At 43.0% G+C, this 27,154-nt stretch overlaps 1 protein-coding gene across 7 annotated transcripts in view; it reads right to left on the reverse strand.

Annotated features, from left to right (window-relative positions):
- FGGY (FGGY carbohydrate kinase domain containing) overlaps positions 1 to 27,154 on the reverse strand; it is a 476,938-nt gene that overhangs the window by 91,151 nt on the left and 358,633 nt on the right. For all 7 annotated transcript variants that reach the window (XM_065912007.1, XM_065912026.1, XM_065912035.1 and 4 more), the window contains 2 exons: positions 13,203 to 13,277; positions 5,805 to 5,925 (listed from right to left, as the gene is read on the reverse strand). In XM_065912007.1, coding sequence (XP_065768079.1) covers positions 5,805 to 5,925; positions 13,203 to 13,277 — 196 coding nt within the window. The remainder of the gene's footprint in view (positions 1 to 5,804; positions 5,926 to 13,202; positions 13,278 to 27,154) is intronic.

Here is a 27,154-nt window from a genome sequence, read left to right on the forward strand (position 1 = left end):
CTCAGGAGACCTTTTTGCCTAGGGTTTGTAGGTTTCTGCTAGCTGCTACCTGCCATTTCAAGTAGTTTTCTACAAACTTTTCTGAAGTGCTCTACTGAGCCTATGGTAGACAGAGATGAATCCGACTTCTCTGCTACTCAGGTCTCAAAGGGGAGATGGATGAGAAAGAGACAGAGGCCTCACACGGGGTTGGGTCTGTAACTGAGATGCGCTAAGAGAAGGGAAGCGTGACAGAGGGTGTGATGAACCTTGGCGGGGCCTCCTGCATCTCTCAGAGTGTAAGGGAAAGCCCTTACCAAGGCTGACAAGGCACTCCAAGACCAGGGCCGCTTCTCCTACCCTGACTGGCTCCTCCTCTCCTCCAGGCCACATGATCCGGTCACCTTGCTCTTTTCTGAATCAGCTTCAGGCCACTGCCTGTGCTGTTCCTCCTGTCTGGGTCACTTCCTCCAGGATGTCCCCAGGGCAACTCCTTCCTGCAAGTCTGTGCAAACATGTCTTCCCATTGTGGCTTTCCTGACCATCCAAAGTACAATGACAACTTACCCACAACATCCCTTATCCCCCTCGACTTCCTCAATGCCCTCCAACACTGTATAATACCTCTCTGGTTTACTGTCTTGTCTGCTAGAATACAAGCTCCACGAGGGTATTGAGACTGGTATTGAGCACATGTAAGTGCTTATATGACAAACGAATAAATTTTTGAGATGGGAAAGGGGACTAGAGTGGTGGAGCTCAGGATTCAATAAGAATATGAAGGATGGGTAGGGGTCCACCAGGCAGGGAGGAACACTCCTAGCTCAAAGTAGACTTAAGATGAATAGGAACAATTTAGAACTCTTAGTATTTTATACATGTGCATATGAAATAAAACATACATAAAATATAAGTATTTTTGCTAATCAGGAGATGGCAGCAAACTCCACAGAGGTAAGCTCTGTGGCCAGACCTGTAAGGATCTTCCTCTACTCAAAGTATTGTTTTTCCAAAGTCTGGATTTTTCTTCCTGTCTTTTCTGGGGAAGACTTCCTGGACATAGCCTCCTCTGCCCTCCCACCATCTCCTAACTCATCATTCCATTCCAAGGTCGGGGCCCCTTCCCCAGCTACCCTTGATGAAGGGAACAGGGGACAGAATTCTCACACATATCCCAGGGGACTTAGGAATACCAGCCCCATCCACAGGGGCAGTGCTGGAGACTTTGCTGACAAGGTGGGGTGGGGTCTCTGGGAAGAGCTCAACCTGGTTCCACTAGCCCTGTGTTCTTCAGCAAGTCACTTATACACTTTTAGCCTCAGTTTCCTCCTGTGTAAAATGGGGATAATAACAGGTTTGCTGGAACATAATGGGAAAGGGTACAGGCAGGGCTCAATACAACCCCTGACCTATGGAATCCCTTCAGAATGGTGGTGTTAGGAAGAATCTCAATGAGGGGCGAAGGCCTTCTAGATGCACTTCACCTGGGCTAGAAAGTGGACCAGTGGAGAAAAGAATGGGGTAGATGTCCATCAGTCGTCCAGAAGGTAGGAGAGATGCCAGGTCACGTGGGAGGGCTGTGTGGGCCACCTCTGGAGAGAGCAGGGCAAGCCTTTGCAGAGTCTGGGGATCGTGGGGACGGGAATGTGATCTTGACCACCCCACGGGCTTTGGGCTTATCCCATGACATCATCCCACATGCTGCTTGCCTCTCAGCCTTCCTTTCCCTGTTAAAGCCTCACTGGTCTGAGCAAAGAAGAATGGCTCATGGCCCCTGTCCTGGGAATGGGACTCCAGGGGGAGCTGGGTGGATCCCCGGTCAGCTCTCCAGTTGTAGCCCAGAGTACTCTGGAGCCAGGCTGCCAGGGTTTGAATTTTGGCTTCCTCCCTTGTCTCAGCTGTGTGACCCTAGGTGAGTTATTTAACCTCTCTGTGCCTGTTTTCCCAGCTGCAAAATGAGGTTAAAATTCCACTGATCTCACAGAGTTGTGAGAATTTACAAGCTTATTTGAGTATTTTTAATACTGTTTCAGAGCATTCTCATAAAATATTGACCTAACTTCTATACTTAAAAAAAAAAAAGTGATATTGTAAATAAGACACTTAAAAAAAGAGTTTGTGGCTTAGAGAAAGCACTTATCTGGGCTTCCTGGGTGGCGCTAGTGGCAAAGAACCTGCCCGCCAATGCAGGAGACATAAGAGATGAGGGTTTGATCCCTGGGTTTGGAAGATCCCCTGGAGAAGGGCATGGCAACCCACTCCAGTATATTCTTGCCTGGAGAATCCGAAATTCTTCATGTTTATCTTATCTGGGTCCTGGGACACTGACCATGGACCATGTTTGTAGGGCCCCTGCCCTCTGATCGCATCCTTGACTGAGCTCATCTGCAGTCAGGCGGCCCCTCTTCACGCATCCCCTCAGCCTCAGGTGGGTTACCTCCCGCCCCGGCCCTGGAAGCCTCGGGGTAGTCAGACTGTGAGTCCACTCACGGTACTGCCTGCTGGCCGGGGTTTCCCTCAACCCTACCCATGCCTCTGTAAACAGACCCTTTATTGGACTTTTCTCCAGTTAATCCAATGCGAGTGTGTCATCTGTTTTCTGCTCGGATCTGACTCATACTGACACCAGCGTCCTCTGGGTCTCCCGATCCTCTCTGGAGAGTGGTCGGAGCACAACAGCACTTTTTCTGTTTGTAATGACCCTCTTGGTAGGACAGGACTGTTCTTCTTAACATGCCCATGCCAAACTCAGAGAATGAATACATGAAAGAGTAAATGATTGAATAATGAATAAGACAGGCAGAGGGAAACCCCTACTGAAATGGCCAGAATTTTTCAAAACAAAATTTAGGAGGAACATTTAGTCCCGAGTCAGTGAGAGAAACCTATAATTACTCAGTACATACCAAGTATTTCTTGAAACCACAGTTAACTATATGCCTAGGGTACAACGAGATTCTTCTTCCTCACGTAGAGGACATTTCTCAAGTTGGCAAAATCCTGCTCTCCCTGCTTGTACAGAGCAGGAGCAGACTGTTCCCCAAATGGCAAAGACTTGCTTACAAAATATTTAACTTCTTTTTTTCTTAAGTGCACCTCCTTCTTTTTGGCGTGGGGCTGCCTAAAGGGAAGACGTGAACTAACATTCACTGAACACTTATCTTAAGCTAAGCACAGAGATTGGTGCACACAAACTCACGAGTATTTATTCCTTCGCATGCTGTCTATGAGGGAAATAATATTACTTGTACCTTTCAGAAGGGGGGAATGAGGCTGAGTGGTAAAGCAATTTGCCTAAAGTCACAGAGCTAGTCCTCTGCTCCATTATTCCATACTATCTACAATGAATCTGCTAAATTCCATTATGTTTTCACATGTATTCCTGAGAATCATGTATTAGGTCTGCGATTCTTTCTATAGCTTTGTTTGCAGGAAAACTAGAGCAATTAACAATTTTAAAGGCACCGAACACTCAACCTATACACCCACAGCTTGTGTACCCATCTTTTACAGAAACAAATGCAAATGTGTTCTTTTTGCAGAGTGTTGGGTGAAGGAGAGGAAGAAGGCAGCTTTGCCTGGAATGTGAACTATTTTATCTGATGCATTAATGAGTCTAGCAAAACCCAAAGCATTTCAAGGCAGATGCACTTTGCCATCACTTGTCAATCACAGGCTTCCCCAGGCAGAGGCATTTCAGGCCAAAGAAAAGATCCCTTTGTTCAAAACTGTAACTGGTCCACAGTCAGAGACAAAGGGTCCAGTTTCAATTGGAATCCAAATAATGATTAAGAGCCTTTTCATTTGACAGCCTAAAGGAGAACAGTTTCCAAAGTAGAACTTTCTAAGAAGCCACTGCACCCCTTGCCTCTGAGTCAGCTCAGGGGTGTGAGGCCTGGAGGAGAACTCACTTTCCTAAAGCCTGGAGCCGCAGTGTAGAGTCAGGGCCTGCTACCTGCTCTCGGGCCACTGTTTCCTATTCCCTTGGGTGATGTGTCAGCCAAGGTTGATTCCATCTCTCTTCCTAGATCCAGGTAGGAAGTCTTGATGGCTCTTTGGAGGCTGGACGTTGGAAAGTCACTCACAGATCAGATCTGAAGTATGAATTGTATTTGAACAAGCTAGCTGACACTGAGATAAAACATATTTATGGCTTTTCTCTTAGGGAAAATTATAAGCTAATCTGGGCTCCTTTTTACGTCTTCTTTTCTGCCTCCAAACGGCCCATTTCCATAGGTTTTGGACACTTTAGGAAAGGGGGACTCATCATTAAATGGTTATAAACTGGGCAGAAAAGAAATCTGGGTCAGCAGCATAGTGTAGGAGACATCAGGTCTGGACACACCTGGTACCATCCTAGTCCGGCACCTACCAGGTGTCTGACCTTGGAGAGACAATATGAGTCACCTCCCTGACCCTCAGTTTCCTGTCTGTAAGGCAGGGGCACCGATTTCTACCTTTCGGTGGTGTGTGCGGATTAAATGTAAATAAAGTGATTTACATTGACACAGACTAGGAGTGCATTTGAGTGTAGTCAATTCTACACTTATTTTTACATATTTACCCTTAGACCGTGTGCTTTTGCTACTGTTCACGGGCCTATGCTTCCATTTCCCTACCTCTAAGATGGGGTTCAGCAACAGGGTTTGATCTCACACCGTGCAGGGGGTGACGTTGCCCATCACATGTGGGAAAGCTCTCACCTGTGGGGATCTGCATGGCCTAGAGTGGGGAAGGGAGCGTCCAGTAGAAAACTGGACCCCCCCATTCATCAGAGGTAAGGTATGCAGGGGACAGGGGGCAGTAAGAGATCATGATGAATGGAGGCCAGTGGAGGGAGAATCAGATGAGACTGGAGTTGGGGCTGTAAGCAGGGTCCAATCCTTTCCCACTTCTCTCCACCTGCCCCGCTGTGGTGCCTGGCCTCCGTGTGGTGATGGGGGTGGGAACATCAGTTCCCTGGAGACAGTGGGAGAGGAGGGAGCAATAGGCACGAGGGCAGCAGGTCCAGAGAGACAGGAGCCCAGGTCAGCCACTGGGACTCAAGCAGGCCTCCTATTCATGAGGCCCCGTCCATGGGGCTCAGGAGTCTGCACTAGGAAGCTTGCTTGCTTTTGTCTGCTCAGATCACAGAGGGATCAGCCCATTACCCAGGGTTCTCTCCATCTGTGTCATGATCTCTGGTTCTGGTGAGCTGAGAAGGAATCACAGGATCTTGAGATTTGAATCAGGGCTCAAATTCCCACCAGCAGCCAGACACTCACAGCTCCCACCATAGTCAGGCTCTGCAATCTTTCTTCAAGACAGTTTGCTTATCACTTCCTCCAGTCACTCGCCCTGCACTGTTACAGATCCAAACCAGGGCAAGGTCATGGTGTTTCCATAACACCCTCTACTTTTCTCACTCAATGCTCTTGCTACACTAGATTTGACATGTCTGTTTGCTGTCTGCCTTCTTCCATAGACCCTGAGCTCTCTGGGGGCAAGAATCATGTTTTCATCTCTGTATCGTCAATACTACCCAAAGTAGGGTATCAGAAGAGGTACTCAAGACTGTTAAGTAAATATTTGAAAATTAAGATCTGGCCCTTGCTAACTTCTCTTATTTCTTAACATCATCCAGTAGTTGTATACACAGAGAAGTCACTTTCCCTCGTATGACAACAACAGTTAACTTAAGAAAAAAAATAATTTTAACATAAATGCTCCAAATAATATGGCACCCCACCTATATCCTCCGTTTTTCTACCCTGTCTAGATCTTGGCCACATTCATGTGCTCTCAAGTCTAGGATGACCTCTCCTCCTCCTTCTCCTCAGACTTACCAGTGATGTCTGCATGCATTTGCACAAAAAGGGGATTCTTGCTGAGGCCACCACACAGGAAAAGGGTGCTGATCGAGTGCCCTGATGACTCCATGGCTTCTATAATGAGGCGCGTTCCGAACTTAAAGGGAAAAACAGAAGAAAGCATCAGCATGGTGGCGAAGGGAAATGACATAGAACATTTACTAAGTGTTTACCCAGCAGTAGACACTGCACTCGGAGCTTGACATATATATATATACACTCTCTTAGAAAGTCAGGACTCAAGGAGATTATACTGCTCATGATAACACCATATTATTAAGTTACAGAGTGGAAATTCCAACCTGGATCTGCCTGATTACAAAACCTTATGAATTATTATACCATTTGCTTCTATCAGTAGTTACACAACATTGACAAAACAAGTTGACAGTGTTAACACAGTTCATTCAAATACACATATTTGATGAGTATCCGTTATGGCCCAGATCCTCTATGATAAACTTTTTGGCACCAGGGGCTGGTTTTGTGGAAGACAATTTTTCCACGGACTGGTGTGGGGTTGATGATTTCTGGATGATTCTCATAAGGAGTGAGCAACCTAGATCCCTCACATGTGCAGTTCACAGCAGGATTTGTGATCCTATAGGAATCTAATGCTGTGGCTTATCTGACAGGAAAGAGAGCTCAGTTGGTAATATGAGCGATGGGGAGCAACTGTAAATACAGATGAAGCTTCGCTAACTCACCTGCTTCTCAGCTCCTGCTGTGCAACCTGGCAGGCTGGGGATCTCTGCTCTATGAGTTATGGGGAATGGAGTGACTGGCAACTCTGCTGCGAAAAACTCTGCTTCGAAAGATCTCTGCTGGAGATCCCTGAGTCAGTTTTCCTTTCCTAAAGAGGAACTAAAGAAGTTTGTTCCTTGGAAATGCGGCCAACAAACCCAGCAGCTGAAACATGGAAGTTCAGTTTAGTTCAGTTGCTCAGCTGTGTCTGACTCTTTGCGACCCCATGAACCACAGCATGCCAGGCCTCCCTGTCCATCACCAACTCCCGGAGTCCACCCAAAGCCATGTCCATCGAGTCGGTGATGCCATCCAACCATCTCATCCTCTGTCATCCCCTTCTCCTCCCACCTTCAATTTTCCCAGCATCAGGGTCTTTTCCAATGAGTCAGTTCTTCACATCAGGTGGCCAAAGTATTGGAGTTTCAGCTTCAGCATCAGTCCTTCCAATGAACACCCAGGACTGATCTCCTTTAGGCCATCCTGGTTGGATCTGGTTGGATCTCCTTGCAGTCCAAGGGACTCTCAAGAGTCTTCTCCAACACCACAGTTCAAAAGCATCAATTCTTCAGTGCTCAGCTTTCTTTATAGTCCAACTCTCACATCCATACATGACCACTGGAAAAACCATAGCCTTGACTAGATGGACCTTCGTTGACAAAGTAATGTTTCTGCTTTTTAGCATGCTGTCTAGGTTGGTCATAACTGTGCTTCCAAGGAGTAAGTGTCTTTTAATTTCACAGCTGCAATCACCATCTGCAGTGATTTTAGAGCCCAGAAAAATAAAGTCAACCACTGTTTCCACTGTTGCCCCATCTATTTGCCATGAAGTGATGGGACTGAATGCCATGATCTTAGTTTTCTGAATGTTGAGCTTTAAGTCAACCTTCTCACTCTCTTTCACCTTCATCAAGAGGCTCTTAAGTTCTTCTTCACTTTCTGCCATAAGGGTGGTGTCATCTGCATATCTGAGGTTATTGATATTTCTCCTAGCAATCTTGATTGCAGTTTGTGCTTCATAAAGCTCAGCATTTCCCATGATGTACTCTGCATATAAGTTAAATAAGTAGGGTGATAATACACAGCCTTGATGTACTCCTTTTCCGATTTGAAACCAGTCATGGAAAGAGGGCTCTCATTGTACAAAGAAGGTGAGCCACAAGACTTCAGGCTAGCAGAGCGCTAAAAGGACCTTTGTTATCATCTGAAACCAGGTAGTGGTTCTAATGAGAAGGTTTCCAGTGCCAGAATCCATTCCTCATCAGTCGTTGGTGATCTGAGATGGTGCAGAAACCATATGCCCTATTTGGCTCAAGCTTCACCATATTTTCATTTCCGCCCTTGTGTCTTCCTATCTTTCAAAAATGTGTTATTTTCATCCTTGTCTTGCTCAGTTCATGAAACTCAGTAAAAACTGATGCTTGACAAGAAGATACTACCATAGGGTCATCAAGGTGAATCTTAATATATAAGTCACTAGTTTTAGCTAGGGTATTAGAGTAGCTAAAAATCATAATTTCCTTGAAAGTTAAAAAACTGAAAGTCTCCAAATCATCATTTATTTGAGAGAGGATTAAAAACAAAAAGATGAACTGTGATATGACTTCAGGAGGCAGCTGCATGGTGATGTTAGAGAAAGTGGCTCTGGGAAGAAATGAGGGAGAAGGTATTTTGGTGGCATGATAGCCCTTGAGATGTTCAAGGGGAGTGACCAAGTCCAAGGTGTGGACATGGGAAGTGGCTGAGGCAGATAGAAGAGAAAGTCAAGGGGAAGGAGAAGGTCAAAGGAGAAAGGGAGGTTAAGGATCTGGGAGGTAAGAGATGGTGCAAACACCAAGAAGGTGTGGTGTGGGCTTCACAGGTTCAGTGAAGGTGGACAGTGGTTCTGGTCAGATGGCATTCAAGTGCACAGAAGAGGAGACAACAGCTCAGCTTGAGGGCATGCAGTATCTGAGCTTCACCAAAGGAAAGGAGGAGGGTTTAGGAAATCATCAGGAGGCAGAAAACCCTGACTGCTGTGGAGTAAATGATGAGGGATGGTCTTAGGGGAAACACACTGACTGAAACCACCCACCCTGGCCAGGCACCACAGGAACTATTTGTGTGAATTATTTTATGACAGGAGGTCCTAGCAAGGAACCTGGAACTAACAAGCCACCACCAACCAGAAGAGCTCAGGAAAGGTCAAAAGGAGACACCACATGTCCTACTGCTTCCCAGAATCCTTCTTGCTGACATTCATCTTGGCTGAGTAATGCTTGCACCACCAGGAAGGACCCTGGCCAGAATAACTGGCCAGAGACAACCCGGAAACTAATCCCATCACCATAAAACCTAAAACTGTGAGCCACGTGGCTGAGCAGGTCTCCTGCCTTCCCTACTCTGCTGCTCTCCGCCCGGGCGCCGCTTCCCAACAGAGCTTCTTGCTTTGTCAGCATGTATGTCTCCTTGGACAATTCATTTCCGAGTGTTAGACCCCTTTTTGAGTCCTGGGAGGGGTCCTTCCTGCAATAGTGGGGCAGTTTAGGAGCAGAACCAAGCATTTCCAGGCCACAGGTCTTCAGGTTTGTGGAAGCTATTAGCAAGTCTAGTAAGAATATGGATTAGGTAAAACTTGGGCCTCCAAAGATCATCCACAGATGTAGTGTGTTAAAAAAAAGATTAAAACATGTTGTACCCTATAAGACCAGATCCTGCTTAGTGCATATGCCTGATTACCCCCAGATGTTCTTTCTTAAGCTTTTGGGGGCGGTCATGAACCCTCTTGAGAATATGATAAAGCCTACTGACCTCCCCAGAAAAAAGTCATATATAAAATAGTATTATAACTAATTTTAGGAGCCCTACAAATGCCCTTACATCTGCCATGGATCATTTGGTGTCTGTGGATTCCAGGTAACCCTAGTCTACTCTAGGAGCGTGAATCTGCACCTAGAAAATTAGAGTGTGGCTTTTGAATAAAAAAAAAAAAAAAAAAAAAAAAACCTGGGAAGGCATTCAGGCATTTTATCTACTTTTAGAATCAAATCCACACCTAACCTTTCCATGACTCAATTCTCATTTTAAAAATGGGAATAAAACATCATATTTTTCATTTGATAACTCCATGAACTGTCTAAAATGCTAACATGCAACAAAAAATTTAAAATGTGGTCTTAGACTTGATATATCTACCTTGCAAAGTTGCTGCTGTGGACAGAATATGTAAAGTTCACAGAAGAGTGTTTAGTACATGGAAGGTATTTAGAAATGAGAGCTATTCTGGTTATTAGCTAGAGGCTAAGCACTCTGCTATGCTCTTTAACATCATTTCTAATTTTATGAAAAAAAATCAAAAACTGCATATTATTATCCCCATTTAGGATTTCCATAATTTGCTTTAAGCCATGCCGTCTGCCTCAGGGGAGGGGAAGCTACCTCCTAACATGCATGGAGATGCCATGCAAAATGGCTATTTCTGATATTTCTAAAACCAGAAACCTGGGGGCTCATGTGATTAGCAGGTCTGAGAGGAGAGTAACACAAAGCATATTCTCTGGGAAAAGGCAAGAAGTGATCAGAACAAGAGGCGCTCCCTCCAGAGGGGCTGGGATGGCCTGTCTATCCTCCGTGTGGCATTGTCAGCAGGAAATTCCCACTCAGGCTGCTGGTTAGTTACAGGGCCTTCCCTTTTGGCGACTTAGACGCCACTCTGTGAAACACTCCACCCTCCTTAAACGCCCCACCAAAGGGCTTTGTGCTAAAATGATTTTGTGCTCACCTTTCTGGAAAAAATGTTTTCACAGAGAAATTTAAATTAAAATCAGGCTGTTCCACTTGGAATGTACAGAACCAAATGCAAATAGAGAGACTTCAAATGCAAATAGTACTTTTAAAGGGTCTATTCTGCAAAGAAAACTATGGATGAACAGGCTATGTATAAACTGGGTGTTTGACAGGTCTTTCAATTAAGCTTGGTCAGGAGAGAATTTCACATCGTGAAGGGTTTTGCATAGTCTCAAATTAACTTCACTACAATATCTCTTTAATTTCATTCTGTTCTTAGAAAATGTCAACCATAGATATTGCTATGGAGAGGAATGTGCTTAACTAACTTTATAATCAATAGGTGTAAGGGCAATATTCATAGTCAGTGAACACATTTTTTGAACATCATGGGAAAATCTCTGGTATAAGAATGCTCATTAAAATGCACATTAAAATGCACAAATGAACTAAAAGATCAGAACACCCAGAAACTTTTGCAAAACAGACTGAACTCCTCACAATTCAATGGACTGCACAACATAGCCTTATTGAAAAATCTGTCTTCAATTGCCTTTCCTTCATGGTGCTATAAAGGTCATTAAAACAATGGAGAGAATAAATATGATAGCTTTTAATACATGTACAACTATTACATACAAAAGTGATTTGCCAAGTGTGTGGCGTTTGGAAAATGTAGTTGGCGTCCCCCGCCCCAGCCTTTCTCTACCCCTGGATGCATTATACATTCTTGGATTTCTGCTACAGTGTTCTTACCAGGAAGGGGACTCTGTGAGACAATCCTGGCCAGATTAATGGTGTTTTCTAAGATGTGTCAAGTCAAAATTGTTCTCAGGAATGCCTGAAGGCTTATTTCAATCAGTAGCTTTTACAAACTGATCCAAGAGCAAGGTAGAATGGTAACATGCAAAAGCAAAAGCCAGTGAGCAGAAGGACAGAGGTTCAGATTCTGACTCTGCCATGCACTAGCTGTTTGACCTTGGCAAGCAGTGTTCCCTGTCTGTAAAATGAGACAAGCCCACCTACTTACAGGGTTACTCACAGTGGGTAAGGTACCCTGTTTGGTGCCTGGCACAGGCAGTGGGCATCAGTGAGAGGGAACAGCGATGATCATCAGATGATGGTGACCCCTGGGTCATCCTGGGTGGCCTCCTTCTTCATGTCTCCCTGTTAGCAGGGACTCAGAAGGATGAACCTCATGCAGCTCTGATATTTTCCAGGATTATTCATTTTAATGCCTGTGATTCATTCCACTATAAGACTTTCCACACATTAACATCAGAAAATAAAAGCTCCTCAATACACTGTGTACCCAGTTTTATTTTAGAAAGCTGTGGGTTCAAATCCCAGTTCTGCCACTTACTAACTGTATGAAACTGAGCAAGTTAATTAACCTCACTTAGGCTTAGATTCTAACCTTTGGAATGGGGATTATAATTCCTCCCTCATAAAGTCAAGTCATATAATGTACGTAAAATATTTAGCTGACTACCTGGTACATAATATCTCAAAACTATATCATTTATTATTATCATCTTTACTATGAAGCAAGATCACTAAATAACTACCTTTACTACTGATGCATATTTCTCTTCTCCATTTTTTTCATCTTTTCATACTAGTCACTCTTGCCATTTTGAGAGATGTCAGAACTATCCTTTTTTTTGTTTTTTTTTTTACCAAGTTCCCATAAATAAAGCAGGCTGACTGGTATTACTGAACTAGACAAGCTCTTAAATCAATAAGACAGTTGCTTCAATAGTTGTTTATAGATAAACTTGTTTATAAACTAAAAAGGATTATTTAATTGTGTTGGCCAACTCTGCTCTTTTATTGTATGTATGTGGTACCTAGGTAAACTTAAACATAAGGAAAGTACTTTAGTTGATGATATGGATATATAGAAAATATGTATGTAATTCTATTCTTTAAACTAATGAGGATATGAAAGTGGTATGTGGAGAACAGACTAATTGAATAGCATATAGCTATATCTATATAGCATGAATACACAAAAGTACTTTGCTTAAGTAGGTACATTTCTGAAAAATAAATTATGACTCAGAATTCAGTGAACTGATTTTCCTTTCCTTTAGTCCCCAACTCCCTTTCCAGAGCAGAGCAACTAAGCCTCAGTGGATTATTGTTATTTTGGAGCTCCTACCAGCTCTGAGATCCTGAAGGCCATGACTCATTCCCTTCAAATGCACTTTCTAACATGCACATACATGCAATCTTTCCTATGTTATTTCAGGGTTTAGAGCCCTTCTGTAGCTCACTTACAGATCACCTCTAGAGAAAGAGTCCTTAGACAGTGATGCTTGAGCTTCTAAAAACTTGTTTTCATTTCTGATTGATCTTCAGTTTAGGAGTTCATAACACTGAATTCTCCCCTTTCTCTCTGCCTAACCATCCAATGCTTTCATTTAAGCAACTAATTATAAAAACAAACATTTTCATGTTCCAAGGAAGCTGACTATTTAAAAGAACCCCAGACTGGATGCTTTTGCAAAGTGAACAATATCACGTATTTTATAAATCTGGACATTCTTAACACCAGCTCTTCTTAATGCACAAGAACATGGCATCAGCTTGCTTGCTTCTATTTAATTGAACTTAGAAGACAAATTAGATAAATGGTAGGTAAGATGTTCTAAGATTTTAACTCCTTTTAGTTCCCAGCTATGTGAAGCTATTAGTAAAGCAGGTAAAGATCTTCAGAATTTCCTTCCAGACAAGCATCTATTTTTGGCAAGCTCCCTAAAATCTCTGTCACAACAGCATATGATATGTCCTGGGGGATATGTGGTCTCAACTTTATCAATAGACCTAAATCTCTTTAAAAATAGCATTCAAGTGTCTTACAGCAATGGCTTGAACTGTGGCCAGGTAGAGAATGGCAAGATCATCGAGGTCCTGAGATAGTTTCAATCCAGTGACCTATAGGGATGAAGGAAAGAAAAGATGGAGCCATGGTTAGAGATAGTTCCCATGAAACATGCTCAGATGTGTTTTCTTGCCGAAGCAAGTTCATATGCAAATCCCCTTTTTGTAAGCTGAACGTGAAGCGACTACTAAATTGTTTAATCTCCAGACCTGGAAAAAGTATTCTTTCTTCCCCCAAAGAAAATGCCTTGCCTTGGATTAGAGAAAAACAAACCAAATAGTATAAGGAGATTGTGTGTGGTTTTTCTTAGGAGATTGTGTTTGGTATTTATTAGCATGGAATGAATTAAATATCTTTCTTCTTATCTGAAAACATTATTCTTTTATTACCAACACCTATTCTCTTTGGCTTACAGAAATCAACATGTAGCACTGGCATTCTAGTAAAAGATGATATTATTCTGAGCTCTGCTACTGTCAGAAATCGGTGGGGTATTCAGAGTAAACTAACATGTCTCCTATAAATGTTATACCTACTAGGGGATCATTTAGAATCTGTGGTTTGCAAGGGAATTCCATTACAGTCAACCTGAACCACATGCCTTTTTATGGAGCATGTCAATTTCTTAGAGGTTCCAGGACAACAGGTTACTGAATTTGGGTAGTTTTAAGACTTGTTCATGGTCTCACTTTCATGTCTCCCGTTTGTGAAGGTGTTCTCTTGGAACATTTCTAGAGGGTGAAGACAGGTGGTTTCTTTAAGTCTAGTCCGAAGCTGGTGGGCATCAATGCCACAGTTTACTTTAGATTTTCATGACAAAATTAATTTATGTCCAGTACTCTTGCCTGGAAAAATCCCATGGACGGAGGAGCCTGGTAGGCTGCAGTCCATGGGGTCGCTAAGAGTCAGACACGACTGAGCGACTTCACTTTCCCTTTTCGCTTTCATGCATTGGAGAAGGAAATGGCAACCCACTCCAGCGTTCTTGCCTGGAGAATCCCAGGGACAGGGGAGCCTGGTGGGCTGCCATCTATGGGGTCACCCAGAGTCGGACATGACTGAAGCAACTTAGTAGCAGCAGCAGCAGCAGCAATGGTGTATATATTCCTGAGTTTAATGAAGTGGTGACATGCAGCCTATACTAAAACGGGGGAGCCTAGTGGTCTACCCAGGTCTTTGTCCTTCAGTCGCTCCAGCCCCACTTATCATTTTTTCCAGACTCCACCCCCGGCCAGGATTAAGGCATCAGCCTTGGCCTGTTACAGGGCACAGATATCACTCTACTACCCAAACCAGAAACCTGGGAGCACTTTCCCCTGACTTTTCTCTCCCTTCTTGTATTTAATCAGTCTCCAAGTCTTGTACATTGGAGCTCCCAAATCTATTTTGAATCCATCCCCTCTCTTCATCCTGTCAGTCACCTCCTTAGCCCAGGTCTTCAGCACATTCTTCCTGATTGCTGAAACAGCTCCTGATCAAATCTCCCTGTTTCAAATGGGGCTTGCTCCTCTCTACAAGGGAGCTAGTGCTTATTCTCAAAAGTAAACTGATCATGTGAAAAGTTCTATCTCCATTTCCCTCATTCTGAAGCAGAAACACCTTCCCTGTCTTCTATGAGTGATTCTGCCCACGGTCAGGCCTGTTCTTTTCACCAGTGTTTCGTCCTTTCTCTCTCCTTAACATCCTGTGTTCTGGCGGGGTTTGTTTTTTTTTTTTAATGGTACTTCTTTTAAAATGTCTTGGCTGATGGCTCAGTGGGTAAAGAATTCGCCTGCAATGCAAGAGACACAGGAGGTGTGGGTTCGGTCCCTGGATCAGGAAGATTCCCTGGAGTAGGAAATGGCAACCCACTACAGTATTCCTGCCTGGAGAATCCCACAGGAGCCTGACAGGCTGCTTTCGGTGGGGTTGCAAAAAGTGAGACACGACTGAGCACACGGCACATGCTTGTTTATTTATTTATATTTTAACTTTTTATTTATATTTTAACTTTTGGGCTTCATAGCCTGTGGGATCTAGTTCCCTGACCAGGGATTGAACCCATATCCCCTGCAGTGGAAGCACAGTCTTAACCACTGGACCACCAGGGAAGTCACCCAGCTATTCTGATTACTCATCTAAGTCTGCTAAAGTGGGTCTTCCTGAATTCAGTAGAGCTACCTGCTGATAGACTTTTGGTGGCCGATTATGAAGCCACTCAATGATAGTAATGGTGTTGATATGAACACAAAGGAGCATGGGAGGTTTGAAGGAGAAGCCAGAAAGGAGCTCTTGGGGTACATATTCTCCAGCCAAGAACTCTGAAGGAACACCTCTCAGAAAGTTCTCCAGAGGCCTAAATATGCAGCAAGGATGTTGGAAGTAGGAGAACATGAACCACACTAATACCATAGAGGTTTATGACACAGAGGAGAAAGCAGTTTGCCTCAGAGAGAATCCCGAGGTTCATGGAAGCCAGAACCTAGAGTCCTGACAGGCTCTGTGTCACTCACACAGTGTCTCCCATGCCTGCCGCTGAGCCCACACAGCAGCACTAAGTTAGCACTTGTTGGGTGTGTGGCACTTCAGTGCTCCTTTTTCTTTACGAGCGCCATTCTCTCTTCTAACATCCTATCCCTCTCTGTCATATACAATTATAAAAGTGAAAGAAAAAAGTGAAAGTGTTAGTTGCTCTGTCGTGTCCGACTCTTTGGGACACCATGGACTACAGCCCACCAGGCTCCTCTGTCCGTGGAATTCTCTGGGCAAGAACACTGGAGTGGGTAGTCATTTCCTTCTCCAGGAGGTCTTCCCAATCCAGGGATCAAACCTGGGTCTCCTGCACTGCAGGAAGATTCTTTCCTGTCTGAGCCACTAGGAAAGACAGAATTTATTACCTCAGCCCCTCATAAATTCACAGAGGTGGAGTGGGTGTATCTTCTTCACATCCCAAGAAAGAAAAACACTTCCATGCTCTTCCCCCTCTCCCAACCTCCACACTTTCTCTTCCTCATCAGAGAAGTGATTTCTATGAGACCGCAGTAAAAGAAAGTAAGTTAAAGTGTTAAGTTGCTCAGTCATGTCTGGCTCTTTGAAACCCCATGAACTGTAGCTTGCCAGTCTCCTTTGGAATTCTCCAGGCAAGAATACTGGAGTGGGTAACCATTCCCTCCTCCAGGGGATCTTCCTGACTCAGGAATAAAACCCAGTCTTCAGGAAGATTCTGCAGGCAGAACCTTCATTGCAGGCAAATTCCTTACTGTCTGAGAAACCTGGGAAACCCCAAGAATACTGGTGTGGATAGTCATTCCCTTCTCCAGGGGATCTTTCCAACCCAGGGATCAAACCAGGGTTTCCAGCATTACAGGCAGATTCTTTTTACCATCTGAGCCACCTGGGTTGCCATTTCCTACTCCAGGGGATCTTCCTGACCCAGAGATTGAACTCATGTCTCCTGCATTGGAGGCAGATTCTTAACCACTGCACCACCTGGGACGCAAAAGAAGTGACCCTGTAGGTTATATACAGCTTTTGTGTGATTTAGAAAATGGTGCTCCTGCTAGGTGGACTAAATGCAAGACATTCCATTGAGAAGACTGAATTATAAAAAGGAGCAGAGTGGACAGGATTTCAGCCCTGCCCTAAGTTCCCTCAGCTGAACACCCTGTGTGTGCACCAGCCCCAAGGAGTGCAGTGGTCCTTGGTAAAGGTCACAAGTCATAAACGGTCTCTCTCTCTCTCTTCTTCACAACTGGCCTGACCTCAACAAGTTAGGGAAAGTTATTGGGCCACAGTTTAGAGCTCTCTTCCAGAGTCAGTCCAATAGATAGGCTACCTTTGGCCTCCTCTCGCTGGCTATCAATGAGATGTGAATCAGACCATGATTGTCCATGTGGTTGGATACCAGTCTGTTTGGCAGATCAACATCCATCCACAGGAGGGTCCTGAATGCCACATGTGGATAAACTGTGATGGAGGGTTTTGACTTTTTATATAGATGCATTTTCCTATTAATTTACTAGGGCTCTGTATAATAACATTGACTGTGTAACTGGTTCTGATATTCTTCTCAATTAGTAAGAACCTATAAGAGAGGAGGACTAAAATACCACTAGATTTAGTTTTCTTAATCCCAGCAGCTATTCATGAGAACTTCCCCAAAGTATTTATATTCAAGCAGAAAGAAACCATGGACCCGTCTCTAAATTCTGAATGTTTTCAAAGCTCAGAAATCATAGCGAAGAAAAGAGAAGACAGTTTCTTTTCTTCAGAAACTGGGAATGAGATGATCAAGGTAAATGAGTACTAAATTTAACTCTTGAGCTGGTTTACTAGTAGCTATGGCAAAAAAAGAAACATGATGGATGGCACAGCCTTTCTTTTATGACAAATAAAACATATCATTCTTCAAGACAGACAAAATTATTCCTGGGGAGGAATTTATTACATGGACCATCATATGGAAGGTATTCCGTATCAAAAGGGAGTAATAAGCAAGAATGGTTCTCTCATGGCTACTTCCAACATTCCCTCACCACTAACACCAGGGCCATGAGTTGAAATGTGGCTCAGTGAAAGACACTTCTCTGTAAACTGTGAAATTACTATGGCCCAGGGTCCCTGCTTTCTTGACATCTCACCTGGTTTGCCAACGGAGACAGTAGAAGAACAGATAATCATTTGATTCTCCCTCAAGTATCAGGTATCCCAGCCTCATCCTGACAAAAATCAAATGGCAGTCAACCCAAGATGGAACTTTCGAAGGTGTGTCTGTCATGAGGACCCCTCAGGAGGCTACAGAGGACGCTCATGGAGTTATCATGGCAAGAGGTAGCAGTGCCCTGGAAACGCCAGGGATGTCCTGGGGGGAGGTACAGATTTGCAACCAGCCAGAAAGCTGGAATAGGCCAGAGGAGCTAATACTCTGGCTGAAGTCTGAATGGCTCCATCAGTAAGAAGATATGAAAAGGAAGACTAAGTGGAAGGAATCTGTTTATAGATGCACATATGCCTCTTTCAAATGCTTGGGAGAGAGTGAAATGAGTGGGGAAGCCCCCATGGAGAGTTGCAATGGGAAGCATATTCTATTTATTTTGAATATTGTGAAATGAAGACTGTAACAGAAAACATTCATAATTAATATTTAGAGGCATATGGTGGCCAAAGAGACATGAATTGCAATGGATAATTTCAACCTCTTAGGTATGACTGTAAAACATTTATGTAAATACTGCTGGGATTTATAAAGGTGAAAGAAAGATGATACACTTTGGAGTAAGATTTCTCTCTAATTGACTGCAGGACAATTGTGAGTTTTGTTACCTGTCTGAGCCTCATTTTTTAAAAATCTGTAAAATAAGAATAATAATAGTTCAAGGTATTTAATGATTAAGTAAGCTATCTTTTGCAAAGCATCTAACTTTTTCCACAAGCTGTACCAAATCGACAAGAGTTAGACACTTATAGCGCTTAAAAAATGTTCATACTCTTCCCTTTTCTCTTAATAAATGTTCACTTCTGTTCTCCTGAATTACATGAGGGGCTCAATCTCATTCACTAATTGGGATATAGAATTAAAAGATCTCCTGCAACATGCTGTGGGTACTCCCAGGGTATCGGCAATGGGGACTGAAGACCAGTAGTGGTATAGGGTGGGGAAGGTAGAGCAGAAAGAGTGCTGGGCGTCAGCATCAGGATCATGTGAGAATGGTCTGGACATCTAAGAGTGTGGAGAAGCAGTGTGCCCTGATGAGTGCCCAGCAATAGGACAGTGGAAGACTCACTTTCAAGGACTTCTTAGAGAAGCCTTAGTCCTTATCAGCCTACACACTTCCATTCATTCTGTGAAAGGAAAGACACATGATCTTCACCCTGGACTTCAGCTGAAATCCTGTTGCCCGTAGGCAGCTGTGTGAACTTCAGCTTGTCTCTTAACTCTTTCCCGGGATCTGAGTTAAAGGCAGGTTTCCTGTGATCCAACTTCTAGTTATTGAACTTTTGGTGGGGGCCCAGCAATCTGCATTTTTAGCAAGGCCTGAATGCATGATAAATTGTAGGAATGATTGACCTAAACCTTGGTTATGTCAATTATAGGCCATGGAGTAGTTGAGATTATAAACAAAGGTCTATTAGTAATTTAGTTAGCTAAATTTTTCCCTTCTTAGTTCTTCAAAAAATTAAGTGATTATGTATATTGGTAAGTAAAAAAATGCTTAGAAATAGATCTCGAGGGGTTTCTAAAGATTATGAAAGACAAGAAAATGGGATTCTCTGTCATAAGATTTTCTAGGGTCATTAGAACTTGATGGAGTATCCAAGGCTCAAGGGAATTGACTGAAAGCTTTTGAGAACACAAAGGAACAAAAATCACTCTGCTTGTTCAGTCAATAATGAAGGAGGAGATGATGGGCATATAGCAAGAAAATAAGGAGGATCAGAGAAAGATTTCTGGTAAACCTCTGGAGAGAGGCCAGAGATCGGAAAACAGGTCTCAGATAGTCAGCAGCCTGGAAGAGAAAGAGAGATACAATTTCCCTAAAATATTTATAGGTTATCAGTATCAGGGATGGAGACCAACACTTGGCATTGGCAAAAACTTACCCAGAAATAGGAAATGCATATAAATGTATTAACACAATGTGATAGGCCAAATTTAAGTTAACATCCCCTGACTACCCTATCAAACACTAATTTGGGCACTGCTGTAAAGGGCCTTTGCAGATGGAACTGGTTACTAGCCAGTTGATCTTAAAATAGGGAGATTATCCTGGATTATCCATTTGGGCCCAATGCAATCCTGTGAGGTATTAAAAGCAGAAGAGGAAGACAGAGAGTCAGTTAAGAGATACAGTAGAATAATGCAGGAGAGATGAGGTAGAAGTGGAAATCAGAGAGATTCAAAGCATGGAAGGACTTGATCTGCCATTGCTGGCTCTGAAGATGGAGAAAGAGGACGATGAGCCAAGGAATTCATGTGTCCTCTCGAAGCTGAGGATCCCTAGCTGACAGCTATGTTGGAAATAGGCACCTCTGTCTTACAACTGCACAGAGCTGAATTTGGCCAACAACTTGAAGGATTTGACAGCAGATTATTCCCAGAATCTCCCTTAGTTCTGGTTTTGTGAAAACAGGAGCAGAGAAACCAGCTGGGCCAGCCTGGGCTTCTGACCTACATAACTGTAAGATAATAAATTTAAGCCTTGAACTTCCCTTGTGGACCAGTGGTTAAGAATCTGCCTGCCAATGCAGGAGACAAGGGTTCGATATGTTGTCTGGAAAGATTTCACATACCATGGAGCAACTAAGCCTGTGCACCTCAACCACTGAGGCCTGTGCACCCTCAACAAGAAAAGCCACCACCACGAGAAGCCTGAATACCACAACAACGAGTAGCCCCCACTCGCCACAACTAGAGAAAGTGTGTGCATAGCAATGAAGACCCAGCAGAGCCAAAATTAAATACACAATTTAAAAATAAATATAAAAAAATATGTAAGCCACTAAGCGTGTGGCAATTTATTACAGAAGCAATGGACAACTAACACACATATGCCAACTGGAGGATGGACTGACATTCTCCTTCACAGCCTATTCTGTTGGTGAACTCTGTACCAAGAACACTAGGCCATTTGCTGTTTCCCAGATGCACCAGGTGGAGTAGGAAATGGCAATCCACTCCAGTATTCTTGTGTGGAGAATTCCATGGACAGAGGAGCCTGGCAGGCTATGGTTTATAGGGCCGCAAAGAGTGAAGCGACATGACTGAAGCGACGTAGCACAGCGCAGCACAGATGTAGCAGGTACTTCACACCTTCATCTACCTTGCTTCTGATATGCTGAATCTAAGTCTAAAAAATCTAAATGTAAAGCAATCATATATTTTAATATGCACTTGTACCAGTATAAACAAGGCTGTTTTGGTCGACAGTCCTGGTTCACATTTGCTGTCATATAACCCTGTCTTGGATTTACACACAACTTGGATCCCATCCTGGGTCCTCTGGCCTTAATTATTTCCCATTATTCATCTTTTAGGTCTTCCTGGCAGATTTCCACCTGATTTACTCCTCAATTTTTTATCATTATACAGTATCTTGAGAAAGGATCCTGTTCACAATCCACACTGCTCCCTAGCCCCAGTTTTATTTGTCATTTGGTATATACAGGGAAGATAAAAAGCACTAAGAAAAGACTGATTCTATACGGCAATTTTTTTTAAAAAAATCACTAAACTGAGGGAGAAATATTTCAGACATATTGAAAACAGAGCAAAAGGAATGCCAAAAATACAAAGATCTAATTTTTCATTTGAGAATGTCAGTGACCTCGGTTTGAACTGACTGGTTTCTACTACTACTTCTGGTCTTTTCTACCCTGAGTGAATTACTTAGACTCTCTGACCCTCAATTTCTCCATTCATTTCAATGCGGTAATAATACTGTCTTGCAGGGTTATAAAGAAAGTTGGTGATGATGCTTGGAAGGCATCTATCATGATACTTGGTAGGTCATGATTCCTGAAAATAACAGCACCTATTACAAATCATACAAGCTGGTAAATTAACTGCTTTAATAAAAAAAATACATTATCTGAAAACCAGTTAAATGATACTGAGGATATTAAACTTCATTATAGGAGTCAATTTTTCATAGGCAAAAACAATATGTGAAAGAATGGTACATAAAACAATATTAAATCAGAACAAAAAAATCAATAAACTCATGTCAAGGAGTCCACGTGTTTCCAAGGCTTAAAAATATATCACTCAAATGGTGCTTAATTGGTCCATGAGCTTCCAACTTGATCATCCATCTCCCAATCAGACGAAGCCACAGGGATACAGCCTCTGGCTTTTCTGCACACACTCACCAGAATTGCTGACTCCCCCACATCTGACTCTGTTTAGCGATGTCCGTCTCTAGCTGGGAGTCAGTCCTCTGGAAACTGGCTAAGATCTCATCGCGCTTCTTTCCTGACTCCCTCCTAGTTTTCCACACGCACGTTGCACTGTGCTTGCTTTGAAGAGCCCTTGGAGCAGCACTCAACTTCTCCAGCAGTTTTGAGCAGCATATGGCCTTAGGTTAGAAATCACAGCTCTTCAAAGAACCAGAAAATAACTTTGCATTCTGGGTAGTGTTGTACTTGCAAAATGAAGCAGGGAAAACACATTTTAGCCAACTGGTGAATATGGCGTGTTTTCACTTCCTGGTATGTCTCTGAGGTAATTTACTTCTCTGAGTGGGTGTTTCAGGAAAATAATTTTTAAAAACCCACCATAACAAAGAGGTCGTATTGATTTGAGAATAAACACTGGCTGTGTACACAAGGAGGTAAGGACTCTTCTATAACTCTACAGCCCTAACTGTTTTGTAAGGCACACCAAAGCCGAGTTTCCTATCATATTGATGAGGAAACTGAGGGCTGAGAATTTAAACACTCAAGTGTAGAAGTGTGCTCAGTCACTCAGTTGTGTCCGAATCTTTGTGACCCCACGGACTGTGGCCCACCAGGCTCCTCAGCCCGTGGGATTTTTCAGGCAAGAATACTGGAGTGGGTAGCCATTCCAGGATCCCCTGGGAAGACCTCAGGGATGGAACCCACATCTTCTTATGTCTCTGGCATTGGCAGGTGGATCCTTCACCACTAGGGTCTCTACGCTTGGACGAAACAAGGTTCCTATGAAGGACCAAGTGATTGTTTAGTTTCCCTAGCTGATTTTTTGTGACTGGAGGCCTTGGTGGCTGGTAGGTACCATTGGTTCTGGGCCTAAGGTGGATGGCTTGTGACCGGCTGCCTGGGATTCAAAGGCCATCTTGTAAACATGCAAGGAAGGGTCACTGAGCAGGACCTACAATTCAAAAGTGGCTGCCGTTGCTGTCTGTCTGCTGTGTGACAGTCTCTCCATTTGACTCTGACAAGGACCTTGCAAGGAAGCCTCTGCAGTTCCTGCTTACTGACAGTAGATGGACCTCACAGAGCTAACCTCAGAGGTCACACACCGCTGGCACATTTTCAAGACACGTCTGACTTCATAATCCTGGGCTCACTTTATTATTTCACTTGGGTAAAAGCTATCCAATCAATCATTCAAAATAAAAATCACACAGACATCCCCTATCTAAGACACACAACCATTAGTGGTAGCATTTAGCTTCATCTCTCTCTATGACCACATGACCACATCATACTTTTTTAAAAAGTATTGCTTTTGTTTTTAAAGAACCTAGAATCATTGGTGTTAAACGTTTTGATGTTGATTGCAGTTACCCAACCTCCTTTCAAACATCAGATGCATGCCCCTCACCCCTCCAAGCCTCATTTATCAAGAGGCAAGGAGAAATATTTACATAGGTGGCTACTTGGTTCAAGCATACTATTAAGTTGCCCACCCTCTAACCATCACTCTTTTGAGTCCAGTGCCACAGGTCAATCCTGCATCACTGAAGGAGAAATGAAACAGCTAGTAACCTGGCAGGAAGCCAACTCTCACCAGAATAAAAGAAAGTGATTCTATCAAACCTCATGAAAGGATTCCTGAGTTTTGCCCTGTTCTATTTAAGAGGGTAGGCACCTAAAGCGGAAGGGTTTAGAGCCAGGTCAAACCAGGAGTGGTGATTACTTCTGAAATCTGAGTCAGTGAGGGTGGAAAGAAAAACAGAACTGTTATTGAGCAAAGATAGGGTTAGAGCTTAAATCCAAGAATGAGGGTAAGGGGAAAAATGGGAGAACAAGCAAGAAGGCTAGTGGTCAGACAAGGGGAGCAGGGACTGGGCTGCGGAGCAAGGTTCAATGTGAAATCATGCATGATAGAGCTGTGGGGAGTCCTTTATACAGTCAGTGCATCCCACAAAGTCCAGAGGTATGAGTTAAGGAGGCCTCGGGATAGGTTACCCATCCCAGCATTCTCAAGCTTCCATGATAGGCTTCCCTTAGGCTCAGACAATAAAGAGTCCTCCTGCAATGTGGGAGACCTGGGTTTGATCCCTGGGTTGGGAAGATCCCCTGGAGGAGGGCATGGCAAGCCACTCCAGTATTCTTGCCTGGAGAATCCCCATGGACAGAGGAGCCTGGTGGGCCAGTATCCATGGGGTCACAAAGAGTTGGACATGACTGAGCGCAGCACACAGCACATGGGTGTGCATCCTAAAAGCTGGGATTCCTGTTTTCATCTAAGCTCTGCTGCTTCTTGGCGTTGTGGCCTTGGCAGGTCACTGTTCCTTCCTCCCTTGGCAAGTGAAGGCTGAAATAACTGCTTAACCAGAAGGCAATTATTCAGTGCCCATCTTTGATCTAAGCACTGTTGAAATTAGAAACTAAATAAGCCATAGCTCTTACAATCAAAATTTTTTCTAATACATTTAAAGCACATGTTGCTTTGTGACAGCTCTGATCTTATTTTTTTTAGTACAAATTATGACTTTTGCATTCAAATCTTCAATGTAGGTTTTAATCCTGCTACTATATTTTCAGTTGTCTTTATTATTTCCTTTGTTTTCTCACTCCATTGCCTCACTATCTGAGCTCATTTTTTTCTAATAAGTTTCTGCCCTCTTTCACAGAGATGTGCTTTGAAAAAAAATCCTATTGAATATGCCAAGAAGTTTTAAAATATTTTCTTTTGGTTTCAGTAGTAAGTAATTTTTAAGAGGCCTTTCCCTTAAGCATTCAAAATGGTATTTCTTTTACTTTGTATGCAACATGTTTTTCCTAAGGGACTCACTTTATTATTATTTTTTAAGTTCACTTTTACTAGGGCACTATACATATTCAGTATTTCCCAGCACACTGTATACATGATTTACTCTCAGCCCCACTCACTGTAACATGGGTTTGCCTCTTCAGATCTATAGCTAGTTGCCATTTCCTAGAGTCTAGCAGTTTTTATTTTGTGTAGCTTTGTTGGCCTGAGGGGGATGACCACTGCCTGGCTTTCTAACCCTAGAGCAGATGACAGACATGTAAAGCTACCCTCCTCTGTCAAATTCACAGAGTTTCCCTATCTCTGCCCCACTAAGAGAGTTTGATACAGGGTCCTCAGACTGCAGCCCATCAGCGTACATCCTAAATCAGCCTTCCAGCCCAGCTGGCTACTTGGGTTGGCAGTTTTCTAATGGACTGAACCGAAAGGGAAGATAAGGTCCGGGTTGTGGAGTTCTGGGAAACTAAGCTCACTGGCTGCTTCCAAAAAGCAAAGCAAAACAAAGCAAAAAACCTTAACCATCAGCAGTAGAGCAGAGGGATGACTGCTCTGTTTTTAGGCTTAAAGGAACCTTGCAATTTTAAGCTAGGGACCAGGAAGTGGAGAGGTCCCAACATTTGCAAGGCTGGTGGTTTATTTTGTTCATATGTCAGACATTATATTTCTCAAACAAGTTATTAAATACATTTAATCTTTTTGATTCTGTAAAATCTTCCCAGATCCTCCCTGAGAGAGTCAATTCTAGTTTTTCTAGTTGAATGTCATCTTAATTGTTTAAGTCAGCACGAGCTTATGCTCTTTTCTTGCATCTTCACAGATATTTTCAAATGAAGCAGAGAAAGGATGCATCAGGGTTTGTTGCCCAAATGCCACCTAAAAAATTCAAACTCAGGCATTTACTGAGTACCTCTTTTGCCTTGTACAGATGTCTGTATTACAGGGATCACATGTTGTGTACATACACACATATACACACATACTCACACATGTACAATATTATTCCCCCAATTATCATGTGAACTTGGAACAGGTACAGTTTCAAGTCTATTTTCCCTCAGTTTAGCTGAGGCCTGCACAAAGTAGGTGATCAATAAAGGGTAAGAGAAAAGAGCCAACCACGGAGAGAGAAAAGAATTGGGAGAGTGTGCTGTTGCTGAAGCAGAAGAACAGGGAGTGGCCATTGGTTCTCTGAGAGATTTTTTATCACCTAGATAAAATGCTAAGTGCAATCTATCACTGGTTAGACAGTGACATATGGACCCCAAAATTGTAAACATTCACCCACCATGCTCTCCTCCCCTCTAGAACACTGCACATACTATGATCCCCTTGGTCGTAAACCCTGTTTTCTATTTCCCTTAGTGTCAATGTCACCTCCTATCTGAAGCTTTTCTTGACTGCTGAGACCATGGTGGGTCATCATTTTCTGTATGTCTATCGAGCCTTGGGCAGTGAGTGGCATCTGGAGCCTGAACGTGCATCCCTATTGCCTGTTTATATAAATCATATATTGTTCTTGCCCTACTGGGATTTTCTTAGTAGGGCTTGGCACAAAATAGGCATCAAATAAATTTTTTCTGAATGAGTGTTGCAGAAAGTAGTCACTGTAGGTTCTGGCAAAAGGATAAAATGACAAATAGATTCAGGGTGATTATTTGGATGTTATCCAAAACTGGACTGAGGGAAAGAGATTTGAACATAGATACAAAAATTCTCAAGAAAATACTAGCAAACTGGATCCAACAACACATCAAAAGGACCACACACCATGATCAAGTAAGGTTTATCCCCAGGATGCAAGGATTTTTCAATATATATAAACTAATCTAGTTCTTTGAAAACTGATACAAATGTGATACAAACTGAAGAATAAAAACCATATGATCATCTCAATAGTTGCATAAAAACTTCAACAAAATTCAACACCTATTTATGATTAAAAACTCTCCAGAAAGTGGGCATAAAAGAAAACTATCTCAACATAATAAAGGCCATATATGACAAACTCACAGCTAACATCATACTCAAAAGCCTCTAAGATTAGGAACAAGACAAGGGTGTCTATTCTCGCCACTTTTACTCAACATTATTTTAGACGTCCTAGCCACGGCAATCAGAGAAGAAAAAAGAAATAAAAGGAATCCAAACTGGAAAAGAAGAAGTAAAACTGGTACTGTTTGCAGATTACATGACACTGTACATAGAAAATCCTAAAGATGCTATCAGAAAAGTACTAGAGCTCATAAATGAATT

The sequence above is a fragment of the Muntiacus reevesi genome, chromosome 1 (genome assembly GCF_963930625.1).
Source record: "Muntiacus reevesi chromosome 1, mMunRee1.1, whole genome shotgun sequence".
In the NCBI taxonomy this organism is placed as follows: domain Eukaryota; kingdom Metazoa; phylum Chordata; class Mammalia; order Artiodactyla; family Cervidae; genus Muntiacus; species Muntiacus reevesi.